Source organism: Papaver somniferum, unplaced genomic scaffold (assembly GCF_003573695.1).
Source record: "Papaver somniferum cultivar HN1 unplaced genomic scaffold, ASM357369v1 unplaced-scaffold_57, whole genome shotgun sequence".
NCBI classification, from domain to species: domain Eukaryota; kingdom Viridiplantae; phylum Streptophyta; class Magnoliopsida; order Ranunculales; family Papaveraceae; genus Papaver; species Papaver somniferum.
In genome coordinates, this window is record NW_020648415.1 from 2,436,225 (window position 1) to 2,462,666 (window position 26,442).

The 26,442-nt window shown below is 35.9% G+C and overlaps 1 protein-coding gene across 1 annotated transcript in view; it reads left to right on the plus strand.

Moving 5' to 3' along the window:
* The first annotated feature begins 1,416 nt into the window (after window positions 1–1,416).
* The window catches only part of LOC113343297 (multisite-specific tRNA:(cytosine-C(5))-methyltransferase-like), a 40,830-nt gene continuing 15,804 nt past the window's right edge, over window positions 1,417–26,442 (plus strand). The window contains 2 exon segments of the mRNA XM_026587534.1: window positions 1,417–1,576; window positions 1,889–2,071. Of these exon segments, the coding sequence (XP_026443319.1) occupies window positions 1,417–1,576; window positions 1,889–2,071 (343 nt within the window).

Genomic DNA, 26,442 nt, shown 5'->3' on the forward strand with positions numbered 1-26,442 from the left:
ACCTGACTCTATGGACAGAAGTGCTATCTCAATAAATGCACCACCAGATCCAGGGATTCCTGAATTGTCTTCCATGAATGATTTACTCAAGTCTGTAGAAGAAATGTTATCTAAACCTCCACCAGGTTTAAATTCCCTTGAAGTTTTTTCAGGAATTGGAAAGAAACTTGAAAGCTTAGCTTCTGATGTTGATTTATTTCTCCAGAAGGAACAAGAGTCCTTTGACATGCTAAATCAAGTTATTTTGAATAATGTTCATGTTGATATTGATTTTTTAGTCAGTAAGAGCTACGCTCCTCTTCTGTATTCCGTTAGTGGTAATAAAATTGACCAACTACGTGAAGAGTCTAGATCTGAATTAATGGAGAAGTCAACCTCATTGCATGAGTTATTTCATGAATTAATTCCTGACATCTCTTATTATGATGATGGTGTTGTTGAATCCAGGATGTCTTCTTTTACCAAGAGAGTTTCCCTGTGCAACACAAAAAACTATAAAAGACGGAAAAAGAAAAATCAGAATCCAAATTCCTTGGTTCTAACTATGCTCTTTGATAGTCCTATAAATTTCATGTTCTTGAGAGATCTCAATATTTTGAGATGTAAGAGTTGTTGGAAAGAAACTCTCTCATGGTGTTATGCTGTGCAAAATTTATTTTTGTCTCTACAAAAATTACTCAATTATAAACATTCCGTGAGCTATTGCTCCTTTTGTAACAAACGAGTCCTTGACTTGCACACGAGAGGTTCACACACGTTGGACCTTAGTCGTCTCGCGAACGAATTCTGTTTGTGAACGTGTCAAAATTACTCACTCGACACATAAAAGAGAAAAAGAATCACTTTGATTCTTTTAACCTCCTTCCTCATCTCTTCAGTTCGCAAATGAAGAAGAAACTAAATTGTTCTCACCTCTAACCTCATCGATTCTTCATTTCTTAACCAAATTGATTTTGGTTTGTATCTTTGAACTCAGGAGAAGCTCGCGTACCTTGGGTTACGAATGGTTATTATAATTGTCAACAGTTTGCATCTTTACCATTAGAAATAGTTCGCCAACCAAGTAAGTTTTCTAATTCGTTCTTGTAAGTTTTGCAATCATGAGTAGAAGAAGAACTAGGCATGTAGGAAGCTCTAGCCAACAAACTAGAGATGAATTTTTCTTTGACCCTAGTATCGGTGCTAGTTTTGTTAACCCTACTGCTCGCGAACTGTACCGAGTGTTCAAAAATAAAACACCCATTTGTGAAAGATACTATGATGCATCTAAAATAGATGTTCCGGGTTTGGTTGGTTTCTTCAATAAGCATAATTGGGGAATTATTCATAGGCCTTTAGGGAGTGGTCGTGTTGATATGGTTGCTCAATTTTATGCTAATTCATGATGAATACACTACTCTCTGCTCGTTCAAAACCATGGTAGGAGGCACCATTTTTTCTGTGAATCGTGTTGTTATATCCGACCTGCTTAATGTGCCTCTTGGTGATGATAGATATCCCCCTCCTGAGTTTGGTAGACTTCCTCTAGAAGTGTTTTCAAACAGGTTGTTTGATAAAGACCTCTGGAAAAATGATGGTAAGGTTTATGTAAGAGGAGCAGGATTGTTTCTCAAAGTTGCGGCTAAACTAATTGTGGAAAATATGATGCCTAGCACTTGTGACAAAAACTCTTGGACCGGGGGACTCACTGAGTTCATCTACTACATTGTTGAAGAGAGAAATATTAACTTCAGATGATAAGTGTCAGACACAACACATGAAAGACACCAGGTTTCCCTTGTCTCATTTTTAGAATTTGTGCTAAATTTAATGTTCCTATTTTTGGTTCTGATGTTGGAGGACCAGTTATGTTATGTATGTCAAGCATTGAGAAAATGAGCCTCTACAGTTAGGGTAGCCTCAAGAGCTCCTAGGACTCCAGCTGCTGAAGAACTGACTCGCCTTCGAGAGGAACTTGCTGAACTACGGGAAGAAAATGTGGTTCTTAGAGAGCAAGTAGAATTTGCTGGAAATGTTGTTCCAGAGTTGCTGGAGAAATTCTATGAGATTGAAAGAGATCATTATGGATGGAGTGACTGATATCTAGTATCTCTATTTATGTTTTTGTATTATCTGTTTAAACTTCTCTTGTTGGATTTAAAGTTTATGTCTTTGTGATGTAATAACTTTTTATGGCACAATAGTTTTGGATGATTATGTCTTTCAATCAAAAATGCTATTTGTGTTGAATCCACAAGAAGTACAGATTACCTTTTCAAAAGTAAAGTCTTTCGTATGTCGATATGCATGTATTGATAAAAGAATGAATAGACTTTAGACAAATACAAAAGTTAAGCCTATTATGTCAATTATTGATGGAAGATAGGTTAAAATCTTTTGTTTGCAAGGATTATGTCTATTGAATGACGTTATGCGAATAGTGATGGAAAATATAATGAAACCTTGTGTATTCCGTAGTATTGATCTTCCCTGATCCACATTTTATGTATTACTGTGAGGCTCTGTAAAGTGTTTTATGTTGAGCGCTAAACGACCAAGTTGATTATTTTTATGATTAGCTTTGTTGTTGTTCCGTGAGCTACTTTATGTCGAGCATATTCAACCAAATTAATCATCTTGTTTGGTTACTTAGTTGTTGCTCCGTAAGTTTTTTTATGATGAGCATGAACAATTAAATTGATTAGTTTGGTTGTGTATTTCAATTAGATTAATTATGGGTTCTCTTGTGATTAATCTAATTGTATATTTTTGAGTCTCCATAAGTTCACTTATGTTAAGAATTTTTCGATTAAATTAATCATGGGTTCTCTTGTGGTTAATTTAATTGAGTACTTTGGATTCAAATTCATACTTGTATGTGATTTGTTATGTCCAAAGAAATCCTTCTTTTCTTTCGAAATTAAGGTCCTCTTGTTGTTCTTTCGGGAATGACATATTATGGGGGAGAGTTCTTAATTGAACTTGTGCTTAATTGCCAAATCTTTGTGGGGAGTGCGACTGTGGAATATTATAGGGGTTATCTTGTATCTTTATAAACTCCTTGATGAATGCATTTAGCTTTGGCTTTATGATTGCATCTAAATAAGATGATATGTGTTTTTTTCTTTTGGTCATGAAATGTCTCTTTCGGAAATTTCATTAGGATCCGTTTTTGTACCTTTGCCAATTTTATTGACAAAAAGGGGGAGAATTAATATGTAGTTCACACTACAAATACATATGGTTTTCGGATCATTATGTAAGGGCGAGTGGTTTCCATGTGATATGGAGTATTGACTAAGGGGGAGTGATACATATCACCATAGTATTGTTGTTAAAGTTGTGATACAATTGAACTTTGACGTTGTGTCATGATACTATGACACTGTATAACAATGATTGAGAACTCTTGTTTTCTCGTTGTTATAGCTACGAATTTTCAACTACCATGATGATGAACTTACAACCTTTGGGATCATTGGAGTACTTGGAAGTGACGAAGATTTCGAGTAATGTTGAAGATTATACATGTGGAATAGGAGCTACAAAGGTTTATTTATTTATTTTTTATATTCCATATGTATTGATAGTTTTGTCACTAAAATTGACAAAGGGGGAGATTGTTAGAGAATTTCTCGGTCGAACTCGCATGCGTTGCTATCTTAAGCATGTTTTTCAATGTTAGTGATCAAAACTATAAGTCTTGATTTCTAGTCTACTATAGCTAAGGTCTCAGACTAGGATAGAAAGTGTAGTTGAGCTCAAGAACTCCACGACAATCATCATAGAAGACGAAGGAATACTCAAGGAACCAGTGGATCTTCATCGACTAAAAGGTATGTGGAGACTTGAACTTATCTATCACTCAAAAGTCTATTTATCTCCTATCTTGAGACAAAAGTCGTTTTGCTATATAGACTTAGATTATACACATTTGCTATTTCGAGTCGAGTTTATCTCGCTTATCTATTTCTCGAAATATGTGTTGGTAATATTTCACTTTAGCCAAGTTCATCTTTACCTAGTGAAGAAAAGCATGACAAGTTTCAATCACTTTGAAAATTGCTTACTTTGACGAAAAATAGTTTGTGAATAACAACTATAGAATATCAACGTCCTCTAAGAATGTTTCAATGATTGAATGAGAGTTTAGATTATATAACCATTAGAGGATATAAGCATTGTTGTGGAAACACATATATGTATAAGCCCTTATTCCTTGAACCGAAGTTTGCGAACTTTGTTGATCAAGAGAACCTGAATGGTGACGTGAGCCAAGTCGCGAACTAGCGGAAGTTCTTGACCCGAGAAATTTTGCTGGAGTTTGTGAAATCCGTCCAAGAACTTAAGTCCGCGAACTTGAGTATGTTATATCTAAAAACGATGTTTGTGAACTTATTCTTATATAAACTAAGGAATGCAAATTGCAAACCGTGGCTATATAGTTCATGAACCGATTCGAGTGAATCAAATCGTTTTTGCTTCAGTTGTGTCTTGTGTAGTTACATAAGATTTCCTTGCAGTTGAAAACTCTCTAACTAGTTAATTTGAGTCATTTGAACTAGTTATGGTGAAGAAGAATATGGTTTATATGAAAGTGATCATATGGCTAACCATTTAGTTGACTATTGTTAAACCAACAAATGTACAAGTTTGGGTACGGTTACAAGCCTAGAAACGTGCATTTCATTTGTGTGTAACAAGCTAGTTTTCGATCTAATGGTTGAAAGATATTAGCTTGAATATAATCAGGTTTTCATCTAACGGTGAATATTGAATGCTTTGTTACCAAGCTAACATTGATTACAAACCCTGATTTGAAAGACTATAAAAGGGAGAACTCTGGCAACTGGGAAACCTAATCCCCACACCTTCTGTGTGATACTAGTTGTGCTAAGATAGAGTCGATTCTCCTTTAACCTTTGGTTTCTTCTTCTAAACCAGGTTAACGACTTAAAGACTTCATTGGGATTGTGAAGCCAGGCCGATACTACTTTTTTGTAGTTGTGTGGTCTGATCTTGATGTTTCTATCGTACGAGTACAATTGTAATAATTGGCTTGAGATTGATATCTCCGATAGGCAAGATATAAAAGTAATCACAAAAACTTCGTCTCATCATTTGTGATTCCGCAATATCTTTTTCGCTGCGTCGACTAAGATTATTGTGAGGTGATAGATAATACTAGGCTTTTCTTTGGGAATATAAGTCCGGTTTATCAATTGGTTCCTGTTCACCTTGATTTATCAAAAGACGGAACGAAACTCGTAGGTATATTCGTGGGAGACGGATTTACCTATTACCGTAGACTTTTCTGTGTGATACAAATTTATTTATTAAAGTCTTCGACTTTGGGTCGTAGCAACTCTTAGTTGTGGGTGAGATCATCTAAGGAAATCAAGTACGTAGTATCCTGCTGGGATCAGAGACGTAGGAGCATAAATGTACCTTGGATCAGTGTGAGATTGATTGGTGTTCAACTAAAGTCCAGACTGAAGTTAATTTGGAGTAAGCTAGTGTCTGTAGCGGATTAATACAGTGTGTGTTCAATCTGGACTAGGTCCCGGGGTTTTTCTGCATTTGCGGTTTCCTCGTTAACAAAATTCTGGTGTCTGTGTTATTTGTTTTCTGCATTATATTTTGTTATATAATTCAAATATCACAGGTTGTGCGTTGTTCAATCAATTAGAATATACGACCTTTTGGTTGTTGATTTAAATTGATTGACACTTGGAAATTGGTCTTTGGTACCATCCAAGTTATCTCTCTAGTTTTTGATAAGACTCGCATATTTCTATTTGCTTGAGTATATATCAAATCGAGAGATTGAGATATAAACTCTTTGATATATTTTTTATCTAGATTGAGTCTGACTGTCTAGTTAATTCTGTAGAAAGTATATTAGAGTTTGTCCATACAGATTGCTAAGCGAAACATTGGGTGTGGTTGTTGTACCCCCGCTTTTTCAAAATAAATAATCGAAAACTAAATTAACAATGAAATTACCTAGTTTCCCACCAACGGTATTCTTAAAGATTCTTGATCCCACAGAAGTCTTTAAACGAGCGGTTGTAAGTAGGGTATGGACAACTGATAAGTTACAAATTCTCTGAGTTGTCATTTGGGATGCACGGTTTGAAAAAAGTTTGTAAACAAGAGTAAATTATGATTTATTAAACGATACATGAAAAATATTCATATTATCAAAACAGTTAACCAAAAAGTGTAGAATACAAGGTATTTGCCACATGGTAAATCTTACTAGATAGTTGATATTTAAATATGATCCACACTTATCTAATTATAATACTCTTTTGACAAACAACAACATCAACAAAAGAGAATAACACTTTTTCTTTACAAACCAATCTAGAAGGAAACTACATCAATAAGAAAAGATTGAACCGTTTTTGAAAAGCCGGGTATAACAACCACACCCAATAATTCCTTCAGAAATCTGTATGGACTAAACTTCAACTTAATGCAATCAGCAAATCAAGCAGATAGAAATCCGCGAGCCTGATTGATATGTGAAATAACTTGGACGGTACCAAATACAAATACCCAAGTGTCAATCGAGTTCTATCCAACAAACAAGGTCGAATTTATCAGCTGATTAAACTACGCACAACCTGTGGTATGTCAATTATATAAAAATATAATGGGAAAAGAAATAACACAGACACCAGAAATTTTGTAAACGAGGAAACCGCAAATGCAGAAAAACGCTGGGACCTAGTCCAAATTGAACACCTCACTGTATTAAGTCGATACTGACTCTAGCCTACTACAAGTTAACTTTGGACTGGAATGTAGTTGGGCCCTAACCAAGTATCACACCGATTAAGGTACAGTTGCGTTCCTTACGCCTCTAGAACCACGCCGGATTCTGCGCACTTGATTCCCTTAGCTGATCTCACCCACAACTAAGAGTTGCTACGACCCAAAATCGCAGGCTTTAACAATAAACAAATCTGTCTCCCACAGACAAGTCTATCAAAGGATCAATTTGTCTCCCAAAGAAAAAACCCTAAAGTTTTTGTTCCATTTTTTGATAATAAACTAAGGAAAATAAACTAAGGAACGCTTTTGCAAACCGTGGCTATAAAGTTGATGAACTGATTCGAGTGAATCAAACCGGTTTTGCTTCGATTGTGTCTTGTGTAGTTACATAAGATTTCCTTGCAATTGAGTAACTCTCTAACTAGTTCATTTGAGTCATTTGGAATAGTTATGGTGAAGAAGAAGATTGTTGATATGAAAGTAATTATATGGATAACCTTTGGTTAACTATTGTTGAACCAACAAATGTTAATGTTTGGGTACGGTTCTTAAACCCAAAATTGGACATTTCATTTATGTGTAACAAGCTAAGTTTTCGATCCAACGGTTGAGAAATATTAGCTTGAATCTAATCAGGTTTTCATCTAACGGTGAATATTGAATGCTTTGTTACCAAGCTAACATTGATTGCAAACCCTGATTTGAAAGACTATATAAGGGAGAACTCTAGCAACTGGCTGTGTGATACTAGTTGTGCTAAGCTAGAGTCGATTCTCCTTTAACCTTTTGTTTCTTCTTCTAAACCAGGTTAACGACTTAAAGACTTCATTGGGATTGTGAAGCCAGACCGATACTACTTTTATCGTAGTTGTGTGATCTGATCTTGCTATTTCTATCATTATGAGTACGATTGTAATAATTGGCTCGAGATTTTATAATCTCCGATAGGAAAGATAGAAAAGAAGTCACAAACATCTTCGTCTCATCGTTTGTGATTCCGCAATATCTTTTTTCGCTACGTCGATTAAGATTATTGTGAGGTGATCAATAAAATTAGGTTGTTCTTCGGGAATATAAGTCTGGTTTATTGATTGGTTCCTGTTCACCTTGATTTATCAAAAGACGGAACAAAAACTCATAGGTATATTCACGGGAGACGGATTTATCTATTATCGTAGACTTTTCTGTGTGATACAGATTTGTTTATTAAAGTCTTCGACTTTGGGTCATAGCAACTCTTAGTTGTGGGTGAGATCAGCTAAGGGAATCAAGTGTGTAGCATCCTGCTGTGATCAGAAGCGTAGGAGTATAACTGTACCTGTATCAGTGTGAGATTGATTGGGGTTCAACTACAGTCCAGACCGAAGTTAGTTTGGAGTAGGCTAGTGTTCGTAGCGGCTTAATACAGTGTGTGTTCAATCTGGACTAGGTCCCGGGGTTTTTCTGCATTTGCGGTTTCCTCGTTAACAAAATTCTGGTGTCTGTCTTATTTCTATTCCGCATTATATTTGTTTATATAATTGAAATATCACAGGTTGTGCGTTGTTCAATCAATTAGAATATCCAACCTTTTGGTTGTTGATTTAAATTGATTGACACTTGGATATTGGTCTTTGGTACCATCCAAGTTATCTCTCTAGTATTTGATAAAGACTCGCAGATATCTATTTGCTTGAGTATATATCAAATCGAGAGATTGAGATATAAACTCTTTGATATACTTTTTATCTAGATTGAGTCTGACTGTCTAGTTGATTCTCTAGAAAGTATATTGGAGTTTGTCCATACAGATTGCTAAGCGAAATATTGGGTGTGGTTGTTGTACCCCCACCTTTTCAATTGGTATCAGAGCAGGCAAACACGTTTAAGCCCTTACAAGTCTGTTTTTGTAGCGATCTGACTCTATGGACAGAGGTGCTATCTCTATTAACGTACCACCAGTCTTCGATGGCTCTAATTACTTATGGTAGAAAATTTTTATGTGATCTTTTCTTCAAGCGCGTGATTTTCAATCATGGGTATATGTTGTTAATGGCTATAATCCTGTCGTTGTGGCAGTTGGAGATGTAAACGTTCCCAAACCTATTGGTGAATACACCCTTGCCAAAATAAATGCTGCAATGCAGAACTCCGACGTTTTGAATGTCATTACCCCAAATCTTCAGCACCATGTGACTAATTGCACTAAGTCACAAGAAGCTTGGGATATCTTGGAAACCGTATTCGAAGGTAACTCCAGTGAAAAGGAAGCTAGGCTTCAAAACCTTAATTCAGATTGGGAGAACCTTCGTATGGAAGATGAAGAAACATTTGATGAGTTTAATCACAAAGTGTCTGAAATTGTTAATGCATCTTTTGTATTGGGTAACACTATTCCTGAAAAAGACATTGTGATGAAAATTCTCAGATCACTGCCATCTAGATACGATTCTATTAAGCATGCCATTGTTGAAGGAAATAACCTTGCTAATCTCTCTATAAATACGTTGGTTGGGAAGCTTAAGATCTTTGATCACGAACATTCATCCAAAACCAAGGATGTTGCGTTCAAAGCACAAAAGGACACTAAATTACTTGATAAGAGTAAAAAAGTGTATATCTCTGAAGATGACTGAAAAAGCGGGGGTCTAAAAACACCACCCAATATTTCGCTTAGCAATCGGTATGGACTAACTCCGAAACACTTTTTAGAGAACAACTAGACAGTCAGACTCAATCTAGGTAAAAGTATCTCAAGGAGTTAATATCTCTCTATTGTTTTGATTTACTCAAGCTAATAGAAATTAGCGAGTCCTAATCAAATACAAGGAATAACTTGGACGACACCAAAGACCAATGTCCAAGGATTAATCAATGATAATCAACAACCAAAGGTTGGATTAATCCAATTGATGATCTAAACGCACAACCTGTATTATTTCAATTATAAAGATAAACAATATAATGCAGAAACTGAAATAACAAAGACACCAGAAATTTTGTTAACAAGGAAACCACAAATGCAGAAAAACCCCGGGACCTAGTTCAGATTGAATACACATTGTATTACGCCGCTACATACACTAGCCTACTCCAAGCTAACTTCGGACTGGACTATAGTTGAACCCCAATCAGTCTCCCACTGATCCAAGGTACAGTTTTACTCCCTACGCCTCTGATCCCAACAGGATACTGCGCACTTGATTCCCTTAGTTGATCTCACCCACAATTAAGAGTTGCTACGACCCAAAATCGCAGGCTTTAACAATAAACAAATTTGTCTCCCACAGATAAGTCTATCAAAGGATCCATCTGTCTCCCACATAAAAAACCCTAAAGTTTTTGTTCCTTTCTTTGATAATAATCAAGGTGAACAGGAATCAATTGATAATCCGGTTTTATATTCCTGAAGAACAGCCTAGATTAATCAATCACCACACAACAATCTTAATATTATGGTAGCGAAACAAGATGTTGCGTAATCACAAACAATGTGACGAAGATGTTTGTGATTACTTTTTATATCTTGCCTATCGGAGAAATCAAACAATGCCAATCCAATCAATATGATTGTACTGTTACGATAGAAGATGCAAGATCAGATCACACAACTACGATAAAATTAGTATCGGTCTGGCTTCACAATCCCAATGAAGTCTTTATGCCGTTATCACACGTAAGGTGTGGGGATTAGTTTGCATGATATTAGATGTCTCCTTTATTTAGCCTTTCAAATCAGGGTTTTGCCTTAGTTACCAAGCAATCAATATCCACCGTAAGATGAAAACCTGATTTAGATTCAAGATAATATTTCTCAACCGTTAGATCGAAAACTTAGCTTGTTATGCACAAATGAACTGCACACTTCTAGGTTTGCTAACCGTACCCAAACGTGTGCATTGTTGGTTCAATAATATTTTACCAAAAGGTTAACATATGAGCATTTCATACCAACCATGTTCTTCTTCACCATAACTAGTTCAAATGACTCAAATGAACTAGTTAAGAGAGTTTTTCAATTGCAAGGAAATCTTATGTAACTACACAAGACACAATTGAAGCAAAGATGATTTGATTCACTCGAATCGGTTCATGAACTTTAATAGCCACGGTTTGCAAATGCATTCCTTAATCTTTTAAGATTAAGTTCAGAAATCATCTTTAGATATATAACCTTCTCAAGTTCGCAGACTAGGTTCGCGGACTTAAGACACCTGATAGAGTTTACAAACTCCAGCAGAAATTCTCGGGTTTGAGAACTTCGTCGGTTCGCGGACTAGGTTCGCGGACTTGGCTCACACAAGTAGTTTATCAACTCCAGCAGAAATTCTCGGGTTTGAGAACTTCGGCAGTTCGCCGACTAAGTTCGCGGACTTGGCACTTGCCATACTTCTGGCTCTCTTGATCAACAAAGTTCGAAAACTTCGGTTCAAGGAATCCATTGGTTATGTAATCTAAACTCTCATTCCAATCAAAGAAACATTCTTAGAGGACGTTATATAGTTGTTACACCATTTCTCGTCAAAGCAATTTCCAAAGTGATTGAAACATTCATGACTTTCGTCACTAGGTAAAGATAAACTTGGTCGAAGCGAAAATCTTACCAACACATATTTCGAGATACAGATAGGCGAGGTATACTCGGATCGAAATACCAAATGTGTATAATCTAGTATATATATATAGCATACGACTTTTGTCTCAAAGAGTAGGAGATAGAATATATAGACTTTTGAGTGACAGATAATTTCAAGTCTCCACATACCTTTTTGTCGAGAAGTTCCACTGATTCCTTGAGTAGATCTTCTACTTGTATGATGAATCACAATGAAGTCCTTGATCTCAACTACACTTACTATCCTAGTCCGAGACTTAGATATAAGAGACTAGAAATCAAGACTTATAGTTTTCTATCTTGCCTATCGGAGATATAAATCTCACTCCAATCGTTATGTTTGTACTCAAAACGATAGAATCAGCAAGATCAGATCACGCAACTACGAGAAAATAATATCGGTCTGGCTTCAAAATCCCAATGAAGTCTTTAAGTCGTTAACCTGCTTTTTAAGAAGAAACCAAAGGTTAAAGGATAATCGACTCTAGATAATACAACTAGTATCACACAGGAGGTGTGGGGATTAGGTTTCCTAGTTTCTAGAGTTCTCCCTTATATAGTCTTTCAAATCAGGGTTTGCAATCAATGTTAGCTTGGTATACAGTCTTTCAAATCAGGGTTTGCAATCAATCAATCTAGAGTTCTCCAATGATCCCAAAGGTTGTAAGTTTAGCAGATCCGTATCTATAACAATGAGAAAGCATCAGTCTCGATCATTGTTATACAGTGTCATAGTATCATTACACAGTGTCAAAGTCCAATTGTATCACAACTTCAACAATAATACTATGGTGATATGTATCACTCCCCCTTAGTCAATACTCCATCTCACATGAAAACCACTCCCCCTTACACAATGATCCGAAAACCATATGTATTTGTAGTGTGAATTACATATTAATTCTCCCCCTTTTTGTCAATAAAATTGGCAAAAGGTACAAGAACGGGATCATAAGGAAATTTCCGTAAGAGACATTTCATGACTGAGAGAAAGAAACACACATTATCTTATTTAGATGCAATCATATAGCCGAAGCTAACAACATTCATTAAGGAGTTTAAAGATACAAGATAACCCCTCTAAAATTCCACAGCCGCACGCCCCTCAAGATATGACCATTAAGCACAAGTTCAAAAGAACTCTCCCCCATTTGATGTCATTCCCGAAAGAACAACAACGAGCGACCTTAACAAGGGTTCCCTTCTCTTTATCAAACTCAAAATATATACCATTGTCAACGAAATCTTCAGGTAAATCCCACGAGCAAGAAGAAGACACCATTGAAGAGAAACCTAGAGTGAAATATATAGATCAATAGGAAGGGTATATAAATGATTTGAGAGAAATAGGGTTTACGAGACAGGTATATGAGATGAAACCCAAACTCGTATAATTACCCGTACGTGGATGACTTAAAGTCCCATAAAACTTGTAGTTCTCGAAACCAAGTATGAAAGCAAATACAAAACAAACAAAATATAAAAGGAAGAAATCAAAATACTCATGTAGAAGTATATGACTGATTATCCATTTAAGAACGATAAGAAAATAGCTAGATAATCAGAGTTACTTTGCCAAGAGTATACCTATTCGTTTCTCACACAACTAGGATTTTCGGTGGGTGAGATATCAACCTTGTGATTAATTTACACAAGTATGAGTGTTTAGCTCATTAAATGACCATGGTCTTTGTTTATCCTTCTTCCTTTGATTATCACTCAGTCCAGAAAAATAAAACATAGCTTGTTCAGCGTATCTGTCTGAAGTCTTTCTCTGAAGACTAAATCTAGGACCTCTTGAATATGGTTCAAGGGGGTCAAAATAGATGTGAGTCCATTTTCTAGATTTAGATTTACCAAAAACATTCTTATAAACACAGGAAACACTTTCATTAGTAGTACAAGAATTAAATCGTCTCGAATATACTTGTGCCATGTGATGATTTCTAGAAAGAACATCATGTTTATAAGGTTCTTGGTTTTCTGTGAAAATTTGACTATCTGCGATAGTCGATTGACTATTTGTTCCATTGACAGTGAAGGGAAGCAAATTACGAAGCTTAGAAATTTGTTTCTTTCTGACAAAGCAATGGATAACATAGTGATTTCCTTTTCCACAGAAGGTACAGGTTCGTGGAGAAGACGCAACAGTTGGCATCTGTTTTAACTTTTCAGCCATGTGAGAAGATTGTAAGTTATATAAACTTTTCTCGACACAATCTTCTTTTGGAGGATATTTCTTCATGTACTGTATGTCAATAGGAACAGTTGGAACAGAAGAATTTTTCCTTAAGACAGAGTTTTCCTTTTCCAAGGTCATACACTGTTCATGAGCTAGTGAAAGTGATGCTTCTAGCTTCTCTTTCTCAACATGAAATCTGTCAAGATCAGATGAATGTGTTTTGATCAAACATTTTTCTCTAATTGATCCTTCTTTGATAATCTTTTCAAGATCACAAATCTTATCACGCTGTAGATTATTTTCTTGAAGAAGTTTCTCAATATCCTTAGAGAATGACTTTATGATGTTATAGAGTACATGTTCACTATCAATAGAATTTTCAAATTCATCAATGAGCTGTTCATGATTCTGAAGATCAAAAAACTCAGTAGAATTTTTTCGCAATTCTGGTGAGCTCCATTTCAGCTTTTGCCATTGTGTCCAATGTCTCATTGGAGGAAGAGTGGTCAACACAAGATGGGACAGTCTTCCTACCTCGGGATTCGGAAGAATCAACTAAGGAGTAATCCTTTGAGGTATTTCCGAGACACTTGACAGAGTTGAAATCTTTAGGAGGCATTTTGGTAGCGTAAGAGATTTCGTCCTCAAACTCAGATTGCTACAAACACGGACTTTTAAGGTCTTAAACGTGTTTGCCTGCTCTGATACCAATTGAAAAAGCGGGGTTCTAACATCACCACCCAATATTTCGCTTAAAAATCTGTATGGACTAACTCTGAAACACTTTCTAGAGAATCAACTAGACAGTAAGACTCAATCTAGGTAAAAGTATCTCAAGGAGTTAATATCTCTCTCTTGTTTTGATTTTACTCAAGCTAATAGAAATTAGCGAGTCCTAATCAAACACAAGGAATAACTTGGAAGGTACCAAAGACCAATGTCCAAGGATCAATCAATGATAATCAACAACCAAAGGTTGGATTAATCCAATTGATGATCTAAACGCACAACCTGTATTATTTCAATTATAAAGATAAACAATATAATGCGGAAACTGAAATAACACAGACACACCAGAAATTTTGTTAACGAGGAAACCACAATATAGAAAGCTCCCCAGGACCTAGTCCAGATTGAATACACACTGTATTACGCCGCTACAGACACTATCCTACTCCGAGCTAACTTCGGACTGGATTATAGTTGAATCCCAATCAGTCTTCCACTGATCCAAGGTACAGTTGTACTCCCTACGCCTATGATCCCAGCAGGATACTGCGCACTTGATTCCCTTAGCTGATCTCACCCACAACTAAGAGTTTCTACGACACAAAATCGCAGGCTTTAACAATATACAAATCTGTCTCCCACAGACAAATTTATCAAAGGATCAATCTGTCTCCCAAAGAAAAAACCCTAAATTTTTTGTTCCTTTTTTGATAATAATCAAGGTGAACAAGAACCAATTGATAATCCGGTATTATATTCCCGAAGAACAGCCTAGATTCATCAATCACCTCACAACAATCTTAATCGTATGGTAGCGAAACAAGATGTTGTGGAATCACAAACAATGAGACGAAGATGTTTGTGATTACTTTTTATATCTTGCCTATCGGAGAAATCAAACAATCTCAAGCCAATCAATATGATTGTACTGTTACGATAGAAGATGCAAGATCATATCACACAACTACGATAAAAGTAATATCGGTTTGGCTTCACAATCCCAATGACGTCTTTAAGTCGTTAACCTTGTTTTTGAAGAAGAAAACCAAAGGTTAAAGGAGAATCGACTCTAGCACGCAAACTAGTATCACGCGTAAGGTGTGGGGATTAGTTTTGCACAATACTAGATGTTTCCTTTATATAGCCTTTCAAATCAGGGTTTTGCCTTAGTTACAATGCAATCAATATCCACCGTTAGATGAAAACCTGATTTAGATTCAAACTAATATTTCTCAACCGTTAGATCGAAAACTTAGCTTGTTATACACAAATGAACTGCACGCTTCTAGGTTTGTTAACCGTACCCAAACGTGTGCATTGTTGGTTCAACAATAGTTTACCAAAAGGTTAACCATATGAGCATTTCATACCAACCATGTTCTTCTTCACCATAACTATTTCAAATGACTCAAATGAACTAGTTAAGAGAGTTGTTCAATTGCAAGGAAATCTTATGTAACTACACAAGACACAATTGAAGCAAAGATGATTTGATTCACTCAAATCGGTTCATGAACTTTAATAGCCACGGTTTACAAATGCATTCCTTAGTCTTTTAAGATTAAGTTCAGAAATCATATTTAGATATATAACCTTCTCAAGTTCGCAGACTAGGTTCGCGGACTTAAGACACCGGATAGAGTTTACAAACTCCATCAGAAATTCTCGGGTTTGAGAACTTCGCCGGTTCGAGGACTTGGCTCACGCAAGTAGTTTGTCAACTCCAGCTGAAATTCTCAGGTTTGAGAACTTCGGAAGTTTGCGGACTGAGTTCGCGGACTTGGCACTTGCCATACTTCTGGTTCCCTTGATAAACAAAGTTCTAAAACTTCGGTTCAAGGAATCCATTGGTTATGTAATCTAAACTCTCATTCCAATCATTGAAACATTATTAGAGGACGTTATATAGTTGTTACACTATTTCTCGTCAAATCAATTTCCAAAGTGATTGAAACATTCATGACTTTCGTCACTAGGTAAAGATAAACTTGGTCGAAGCGAAAAGCTTACCAACACATATTTCGAGATATAGATAAGCGAGGTATACTCGGCTTTAAATACCAAATGTGTATAATCTAGTATATATATATAGCATATGACTTTTGTCTCAAAGAGTAGGAGATAAAATAGATAGACTTTTGAGTGACAGATAAGTTCAAGTCTCCACATACCTTTTTGTCGAGAAGTTCCACCAGTTCCTTGAGTAGATATTCTACTTGTATGATGAATCGCCATGAAGTCCTTGAGATCAACTACACTTATTATCCTAGTCCGATACTTAGCTATAAGATACTGGAAATCAAGACTTATAGTTTTGATCACTAACATTGACAAAAATGCTTGAGATAGCAACGCATGCGAGTTTGACCGAGCAGTGCTCTAACAATGATCAATCTGAGACAGATTCTTCAGATGAAGATCTTGACAAATCAGTCTCGATGATCACAAGACAGTTTAGGTATCTTCTGTTGAAGAGAAGTAAACGGTTCTCCAGCGATAAGCCTAAAACATCAGTTAAACCTCATAATCGTATTCCTCCTAAAAACATGGAAACAATGAGACTGATGATGAGGATATGCCTCAGTTCTTTAAGTGTAAAGGATTTGGTCATTTTGCAAACGAGTGTCCAAATCGCAAGAAATAAACTCGGAACAAAGGTCTTGCAGCAACTCTTGATGAAATGTCTGACAAATATTATTCTAATGAAGACGAGAAATCAAGTGTTGCACTTCTTGGTGAAAATATTGGTTTTGATAATTGTAGCAATACATACATCAATCTTGATATTCTTTCAGAAGATAATCTAATTAATCTGGAAGATAAAGTTGATCCATTCTTTGGAAACTTTATTAATGCTTCAGGTTCTACTATGTGCCTAGCTGCGTGCACACCTCAAAAGCCTGATTTCTATCATAGATTGACGTGTTCGTACTGTTCTCAAATGGGTCATGAACTTTCAAGGTGTTACAAGTACAAACACCAACTGAGGCACGTCAACAAACTTCAACGAAGAGCAAATCATTTAGCAAAGAAGCTTAAACTTTCTCAGAAGACCGCTGAGGTATGTAGGATTTTATCTTCATCTAAGAAGTTAGTTTCCAAGGATAAACCAAGACCATTAGAGAAAAAAGTATGGTCAAGTCGGTTTGATAGACAAAAGTCTGAGGATTCCTCTCATGAGGAAAATAGTGGACAAATTGTTGTTCACCATAACACAATTTAATTGTCCTGATTAAAATCTTGTCTCATGTGCCTGATCTAAAGAGACAATTATTTTGTACCTCACAGGCTTTAGGAAAGGTTGTTTTTTCTCTCTTCTATTTTCTTAGATTTTTTTTGTGTGTGTCTATCGAACAAAAAGAGAGGGTTATGATCGTTAATTCTACTCTTTATAGAGTTGAGAGTTGGACGTGTACGAACCTGTTAAATGTTTCAAAACCCTACAATCCTTTTCCTTCCTTAAAACTCCTTTTTATCTCAAGACTACTTGTTCAGACTGTGATTTCCTCTCACAAACCCATACTCTCATGGAAGCTCCAAGTGCTCTGTCTTCTGATGGAAAGGATATTAATATGATTGTTAAGCCATCAATCATGAAGGAAAAAGAAAAATCTCCGTTAGCTCCAAAATTTAAAAGAAAAAGAAGAAATGTGAGGAAGCCAAGAGCCGTTCCTTCAAACTCTCAGAAGTTTTCTGATATTCTTGAAGTGTTGAAAGAGATGCGAAAGGAGATTCAACAAATAAAGGCTTTTGTGTATAAGACTCATGAGATTCAGAAGGCCCTGGTTCGACATCATCAGTCAAGAAGGTTTATTGATATAAACTCCTATCTTAATGAACCTTATGTCCCAATGGATGTTGACGACAAGGAGTTCGGGGAAGATAAAGAATTCTTCAAAGGTCTTAATATCTAGTAAATCTTCTATTTTTCTTGTTTTGTTTAGAAGAATTACTAGAGTTTGGAATAGCCATTATTGTGATTACACATTTCTATGCCCAATGCTTTTATCTTCATGTTTTTAGATTTATTGGTTCAAATTCTAAATTTGTTTGAAAGATGATTTTTGCAGTATTAATCTTTATGGTTTTATATATTGCAATTTTTTATGGGATATGTGTGCTTGCGTCCGTGAAATATGATTGTCCCATGTCTTGTCAAAAGTAAAGTCTTTCGTAAGTCGATATTCTTATACTGATAAAGGAATGAATGGACTTTTCACAATTACAAAAGTTAAGCCTATATTATCAATTATTGATGAAAGATAGGTTAAAATCTTTTGTTTGCAAGGATTATGTCTATTGATTATCATTATGCAAATTGTGATGGAAAATAGAATGAATCCTTGTGTATTCCGCGGTAATTGATCTTCTCTGATCCATATTTTATGTATTACTGTGCGACTCCGTAATGTGTCTTATGTTGAGCATTATAACAACCAAGTTGATTATTTTTGTGATTAGCCTTGTTGTTGTTCCGTAAGGTAATTTATGTGAGTATTTTTGAACTAAATTAATCATCTTGTTTGATTATTTAGTTATTACTTCATAAGTTTTCTTATGTTTGAGCGCTCTTGACTGGGTTCATTATTCTCTTGATTAACTTAGTCATTGCTCCATATATTCTCTTATGCGAGTATGACCAATTAAAATTGATTGCTTTTTGTGATTAGTTTGATTGTGAATTTTGATTGAATTAATCATGGGTTCTCTTGTGGTTAATTTGATTGAATACTTTGGATTCAAATTCATACTTGTATGTGATTTGTTATGTCCAAAGAAATCCTTCTGTTCTTTCGAAATTAAGGTCGCTCTTGTTGTTCTTTCGCGAATGATATATTACGGGAAAGAGTTCTTTTTGAACTTGCACTTAATTTCCATATCTTTGTGGGGAGTGCGGCTGTGGAATATTTTAGGGGTTATCTTGTATCTATAAACTTCTTGATGAATGCATTTAGCTTCGGCTTTATGATTGCATCTAAATAAGATGATGTGTGTTTCTTTGTTTCGGTCATGAAATGTCTCTTTCGGAAATTTCATTAGGATCCCGTTCTTGTACCTTTTCCAATTTTATTGACAAAAAGGGGGAGAATTAATATGTAGTTCACACTACAAATACATATGGTTTTCAGATCATTATGTAAGGGGGAGTGGTTTCCATGTGAGATGGAGTATTGACTAAGGGGGAGTGATACATATCACCATAGTATTGTTGTTGAAGTTGTGATACAATTGAACTTTGACGTTGTGTAATGATACTATGACACTGTATAACAATGATTGAGAACTATTGTTTTCTTGTTGTTATAGCTAAGGATTTTCAACAACGATGATGCTAAACTTACAACCTTTGGGATCATTGGAGTACTTGTAAGTGACGAAGATTTCGAGTAATGTTGAAGATTAGACATGTGGAATAGGAGCTACAAAAGTTAATTTATTTCTTTTTTGTATTCCATATGTATTAATAGTTTTTCCACTAAAATTAACAAAGGGGGAGATTGTTAGAGCATTGCTCGGTCGAACTCGCATGCGTTGCCATCTCAAGCATGTTTGCCAATGTTAGTGATCAAAACTGTAAGTCTTGATTTCTAGCCTATTTAGCTAAAGGTCTCAGACTAGGATAAAAAGTGTAGTTGAGCTCGAGACTCCATGGCAATCATCATACAAGACGAAGGACTACTCAAGGAACTGGTGAATCTTCATCGACTAAAAGGTATGTGGAGACTTGAACTTATCTATCACTCAAAAGTTTATTTACTCTATCTCCTACTCTTGAGACAAAAGTCATTTTGGTATAGACTTTCATTATACACATTTGTTATTTCGAGCCGAGTTTATCTCGTCTATCTATTTCTCGAAATATGTGTTGGTAAGCTTTTGCTTTAGCCAAATTTATCTTTAACTAGGGACGAAAGTCATGTAATATTTCAATCACTTTGGAAATTTCTCTGACGAAAAATAGTTTGTGAATAACGTATATATAACGTTCTCTGAGAATGTTTCAAATGATTGAAATGAGAGTTTAGATTACATAACCATTGGTAGGATATAAGCATTGTTGTGGAAACACATATATGTATAAGTCCTTATTCCTTGAACCAAAGTTTGCGAACTTTGTTGATCAATAGAAATGGAAGTGGCGTGAGCCAAGTCCGCGAACTGGCAAAGTTCTCAAACTCGAGAATTTCTGCTGGAGTTTGTGTACTCCTTCCATGATCTTAAGTCCGAGAACTTGAGAAGGTTATATTTAGAAACAGTTTTTCTTGAACTAATGTCTAAATAAACTAAGGAATGCTTTTGCAAACCGTGGCTATAAATTTCATGAACCGATTCGAGTGAATCAAACCGATTTTGCTTCGATTGTGTCTTGTGTAGTTACATAATCTTTCCTTGCAATTGAACAACTCTCTAACTAGTTAATTTGAGTCATTTGGACTAGTTATGGTGAAGAAGAAGATGGTTGATATGAAAGTAATCATATGGCTAACCTTTGGTTAACTATTGTTGAACCAACAAATGTTAATGTTTGGGTACGGTTCATAAACCCAAAATTGGACATTTCATTTGTGTGTAACAAGCTAAGTTTTCGATCCAACGGTTGAAAAATATTAGCTTGAATCTAATCAGGTTTTCATCTAACGGTAAATATTGAATGCTTTGTTACCAAGCTAACATTGATTGCAAACCCTGATTTGAAAGACTATATAAGGGAGAACTCTAGCAACTGGGAAACCTAATCCCCACACATTCTGTGTGATACTAGTTGTGCTAAGCTAGAGTCGATTCTCCTTTAACCTTTGGTTTCTTCTTCTAAACCAGGTTAACGACTTAAAGACTTCATTGGGATTGTGAAGCCAGACTGATACTACTTTTATCATAGTTGTGTGATCTGATCTTGTTGTTTCTATCGTTACGAGTACGATTGTAGTAATTGGATCGAGATTTTATAATCTCCGATAGGCAAGATAGAAAAGAAGTCACAAAAATCTTCGTCTCATCGTTTGTGATTCCGCAATATCTTTTTTCGCTCCGTCGATTAAGATTATTGTGAGGTGATCGATAATACTAGGTTGTTCTTCGGGAATATAATACCGGGTTATTGATTGGTTCCTGTTCACCTTGATTTATCAAAATACGGAACAAAAACTCATAGGTATATTCGTGGGAGACGGATTTATCTATTACCGTAGACTTTTCTGTATGATACAGATTTGTTTATTAAAGTCTTCGACTTTGGGTCGTAGCAACTCTTATTTGTGGGTGAGATCAGCTAAGGGAATCAAGTACGTAGCATCCTGCTGAGATCAGAGGCGTAGGAGCATAATTGTATCTTTGATCATTGTGAGATTGATTGGGGATCAACTACAGTCCAGATCGAAGTTAGTTTGGAGTAGGCTAGTGTCTGTAGCGGCTTAATAAAGTGTGTGTTCAATCTGGACTATGTCCCGAAGGTTTTCTGCATTTGCGGTTTCCTCGTTAACAAAATTCCGGTGTCTGTGTTATTTCTATTCCACATTATATTTGTTTATATAATTAAAATATCACAGGTTGTGAGTTGTTCAATCAATTAGAATATCCGACCTTTTGGTTGTGGATTTAAATTGATTGACACCTGGATATTGGTCTTTGGTACCATCCAAGTTATCTCTCTAGTATAATGATAAAGACTCGTAAATTTCTATTTGCTTGAATATATATCAAATCGAGAGATTGAGATATAAACTCTTTGATATACTTTTTATCTAGATTGAGTCTGACTGTCTAGTTGATTCTCTAGAAAGTATATTGGAGTTTGTCCATACAGATTCCTAAGCGAAATATTGGGTGTGGTTGTTGTACCCCCGCTTTTTCAAATAGTTATACTTGTTCCCCGTCATTACTAGATAAAGAAGAATATGATAATGCTGATGACGATGACAATAAGCTCTTTCAGACTCCTTATACAGTTTTGGCCCATTGTAGAGGATGAAATTTATGAGAATCTGATATCCCGCAAGTAGGAGTTTTCCAATGAGCATCAAAAGTTAAACTGATTTTTCCTTTAAAGTATGGATAAGATTTAATACCCGTGTGTTAAAACCCGGACCGGACCGTCCGGTTGAACCGGTGAATCAGTAAGAAAAACGGTCTGATTCAACACAGATCCACTAATATGCTAAAATACCCAGAGAACCAGGTAACCCGAACGGTCCAACCAGTGACCCTTACGACCCAGTCTGGTTTTGAGCTGGTTTTCCCAAGTGATCCAGTACATACTGTGCACCACAAAGCGATGATTGTTAGGGGAAAAAATAAAAAACAAAAAAAAACAAAAAACGAAGAACAACCTGTTACCTGTGCAAGTATTACATAGTATGATATAATTTAAACATTCAATCAATCAATTTCCAAATTAAAAACAATTAATTTTCTTTGATCCATTAAAATCACTCAAATCGGAAGAATTTTTTTAAATTGAGAGAAGAGAGAAATCAATGTTCCAATCAATCAAAATAGACCGAAACCTTTTTATTTATTTTTCCCTTTTCTTTACTGTCGATCTTTGGTACACTTGACATCATTAAATCTTCTTATCAAATGGACAAATACTTTAATCAAATCTCAAATCCTTTTAATCTAATAGAGTATTAAGCTCATCAAAATCTTTGTTTTGTGTTGGCTCTCTTCTTTTTCTTGGTCGAAGTGATAGGTTAGGGAGAGAGGTGTGATGGGTGTGGACCAGATAAAAAAAAGGTGTGATGGGTGAAACTGGAAGTGTAAAGAGGAAGTAGCGATGATGATGCTTGATTAATCTTATGTTAAGGCTTTGGTGGCGGAAATTGTAATTAATAATTGATATAAATATAATTGAATCTCGAGGGACTATTTATTCACACAAAACTATCCAAGGAAGCCACGTTCATGATGTCGATTCAATGAACCAGTAGTTAACCCAGTTGACCGAGAGCCGGTAGTTTTACCAGTTTGACGTCCGATCTGGGTTTTAAAATATTATTTAATACTTGAATCACTTTCAGTACTATCTTATGAATCTCCTTGAAGAGGAGAATCTTCTTCATTCTTGAAACATGCATTAATTCTGGAAAAAACATAAATTTTCTTGGTGCCATCATCTTTTGGTCTTCCATCATTTAAAAGATTTTGCTAAGACAGAGCAAGAAAATAGGGGTTAAAGCGGGTTTAAACTAGAAACCGACCGACATGTAACGGGAGGGTTAAAAACCAGACCCGTAAATTGAGCAAGCGGGATCGGTTATGAAAATAAAACCCCGCTATAGTTAGGTTGGTAGTTATTTTTAGATGAAACCCGACCTTCCCGACCCATGTGCAGCTCTAATTGCATTCCTTAAATCATAAATGTTTTAGTTCATGAACATGAAAATCATACATGACCGGTTCTAGAACTTCACAATTGTGTTCGACAATCAGGTACGCGAACAACGGCTCCGGACTTTGGCCTAGTCAAGCCGTTCCCAAACTCGGTTCGTGAACAACCATTCCAGACCCAACTCAGGTAAACCCGTTCGTATACTAGGTACGCAAACAAGAGTTCCGGACCTTCTCAGGTAAATCTGTTCGCATACTAGGTGCGCAAACAAGAGTTCCGGACTTGAATCATCGTAATACAGTTCGCACACTAGGTATGCACACCGTGTTGTATCCAGACATGGGTAATCATTCTAAACTCTCATTTCAATCATTGAGACATCCTTAGAAGACGACAGTGGTTGTCTCACACAAACCATTAGCTTCAAGTAATTTTTAAGTGATCGAATGATCAATACGAAACTTTCCAAGTTAACATAATATGACTGTCTCACAAAAATCATATAAGATGTTCAAGGTAATTTTCACATGATCATCTTTTGACATTATATTTAGTTTCCAAAAAATAAATTGTTTCCACCTAAACTCGTCAAGAATATGATGAACATACCTAAAGCAAAAAGCTCCCAACATATATTTCGAGAAATAAATAAGTGAGTTAAACTCAGCCCGGAATATCAAATGTGTATAATGTAAAAGTCTATATAGCTATACGACTTAGTCTAATTAAAAGATAGAATAGGATAGACTTCTGAGTGATACATAAGTTTTAGTCTCCACATACCTTTTGTTGATGAAGTTCCTCCAAACTCCTCATTTCAAGATTTTTACCGACCATGAAAGTATCAAATACTTTATAGATAAAAGGCTACATACATTATTTCATCAGAAGTGGCTAAAAAATTAATTGGTTTTGATTATACTTTGTTTTACTAGAAGAGCACAGATAATAGAGTAGCTGACACTCTGTCTCGGGCTTCAAGCTAGTTATGCAGATGACCACTTCGCTCAGGAACTGATACCTAGACTCATGCTTTCTCCAATACATTCTGATGGGTGCACCTATTCATAGTGAATCCTCCGACAACATGACACAATCTATATTGGTTCATCTGGTGATGCTCGTCATAAGGTTCTAGCAGCTACATACTCCTCAGCTATTGGTGGTCACTCAGGAATGCAAGCTTGTTATCAGTGAGCTAAGGCTTATTTTCAGTGGGTGGGATTGAAGAAGTATTTAATCAAATTTATACAAAAGTGCGCTGTCTGTCAACAGAATACGGTGGAACACACTTCACCAACATGCATTATTCAACCATTACTTGTCCCCGATCAAGCTTGGAAACATTTGAGTATGAATTTCATCATAGGGTTGCCAAAGTCATAGTGCAGGGAGGTAATTTTAGTTGTTGTTGATCGCTTTACTAAGTATAATCATTTTACTGCATTATGTCATCCGCACACTGCACAGTTAGTTGCCAGAATGTTCATAAACTCTATTCTCAAACTCCATGGAGTTCCATTTACTATAGTGTCTGACAGAGATGTTGTGTTCTTAAGTGGATTTTGGCGTGAGCTATTCAAAGCTGTTGGAACTTCGCTGCATCTCAGTACATCCTATCATCCGCATACTGACTGTCAGATGGAGCGTGTTAACATGTTTAGAGTCGTACTTACATTGCACGTGCAGTTATAAGCCCGTTAAATGGGCTTCTTGGCTTTCACTGGAAGAGTGGTGGTTTAATAACACATACCACACCAGCCTCAGACTCACACCACCCCAATTTGGTTTACACTCTTGTTCTTCTATTTCCAACTCCACTATTAAAGATTACATGCATCAGCGCAAGGTGCTTGCAGAGGTGCTGCAACATAATTTAATTGAAGCTCATCATCACATTAAGCAGCAGACATACAAAAAACGACTTGAGAGATCATTTTTGGTAGATGATTGGGTATATCTACGTTTGCAACCATATCGAAAGACTTAAGGCCAACTGCGTAAGAACCTTAAACTCTCTACTAATTTTTTTGTCCCTTATCAAGTACTTGAACGTATTGGCCAGGTAGCATATAAACTCCAATTACCTCCTATTTCTCGCATCCATCCTGTTTTCACGTTTCTAAATTAAAGAAGAAGATTGGTCAAGGTATTGTACCACAGACATGCTTACCTTCTTTAGACAAGCATGGGTTGATGAAGGTTAAACCATTGGCAGTGATTGATTCTCATGTGCTTCTCAAGGGACGTCAGCAGGTACCACAGGTGCTGGTGCAATGGTCCCATGCTGCAGAAGGTGATTATTGTTGGGAGGACATTTCTTTTATCCATGCTAATTTTCCAGATTTTCCCTTGAGGACAAGGATAAGCTATAAGGGAGGGAAATTGTCATATCTCATGCTAGAGAGCACATATATAAGAGCAACGCGGTGTAGTTAGTATTATTTGAGTATGGCTGGCACATGTGCCATTTGTAAGGCCCTAATATGTAGATAATGCTTTCTATTTTCTGGGAATCGAATAAAATTGTATTTTGTTTTTCTCCGCCTCCTTAAGGTTTTTGTTCTCATACTTACAGTGTATAGCCTATAAGTTGATTTTGTTTCTTATTTGTATTGTAGAGCACTACATAAACTAGATTAGGAGTTTATAAGTTTATAATACATGGTTAAAAGAAAGCTTATGTATTCAAGAAAAAAAATACTTGGAATAATTCAAATGAAAAAGTTTATAAGTTTCTTTTAGGCATCAACTTGCTAGATTGGAAAAAAAATATATCTTTGGTCTTCCCTCTAAGAAAATAAACAGGCTTCTAAAAGAAATTGAACACCTAAAAGCAAGTAGACA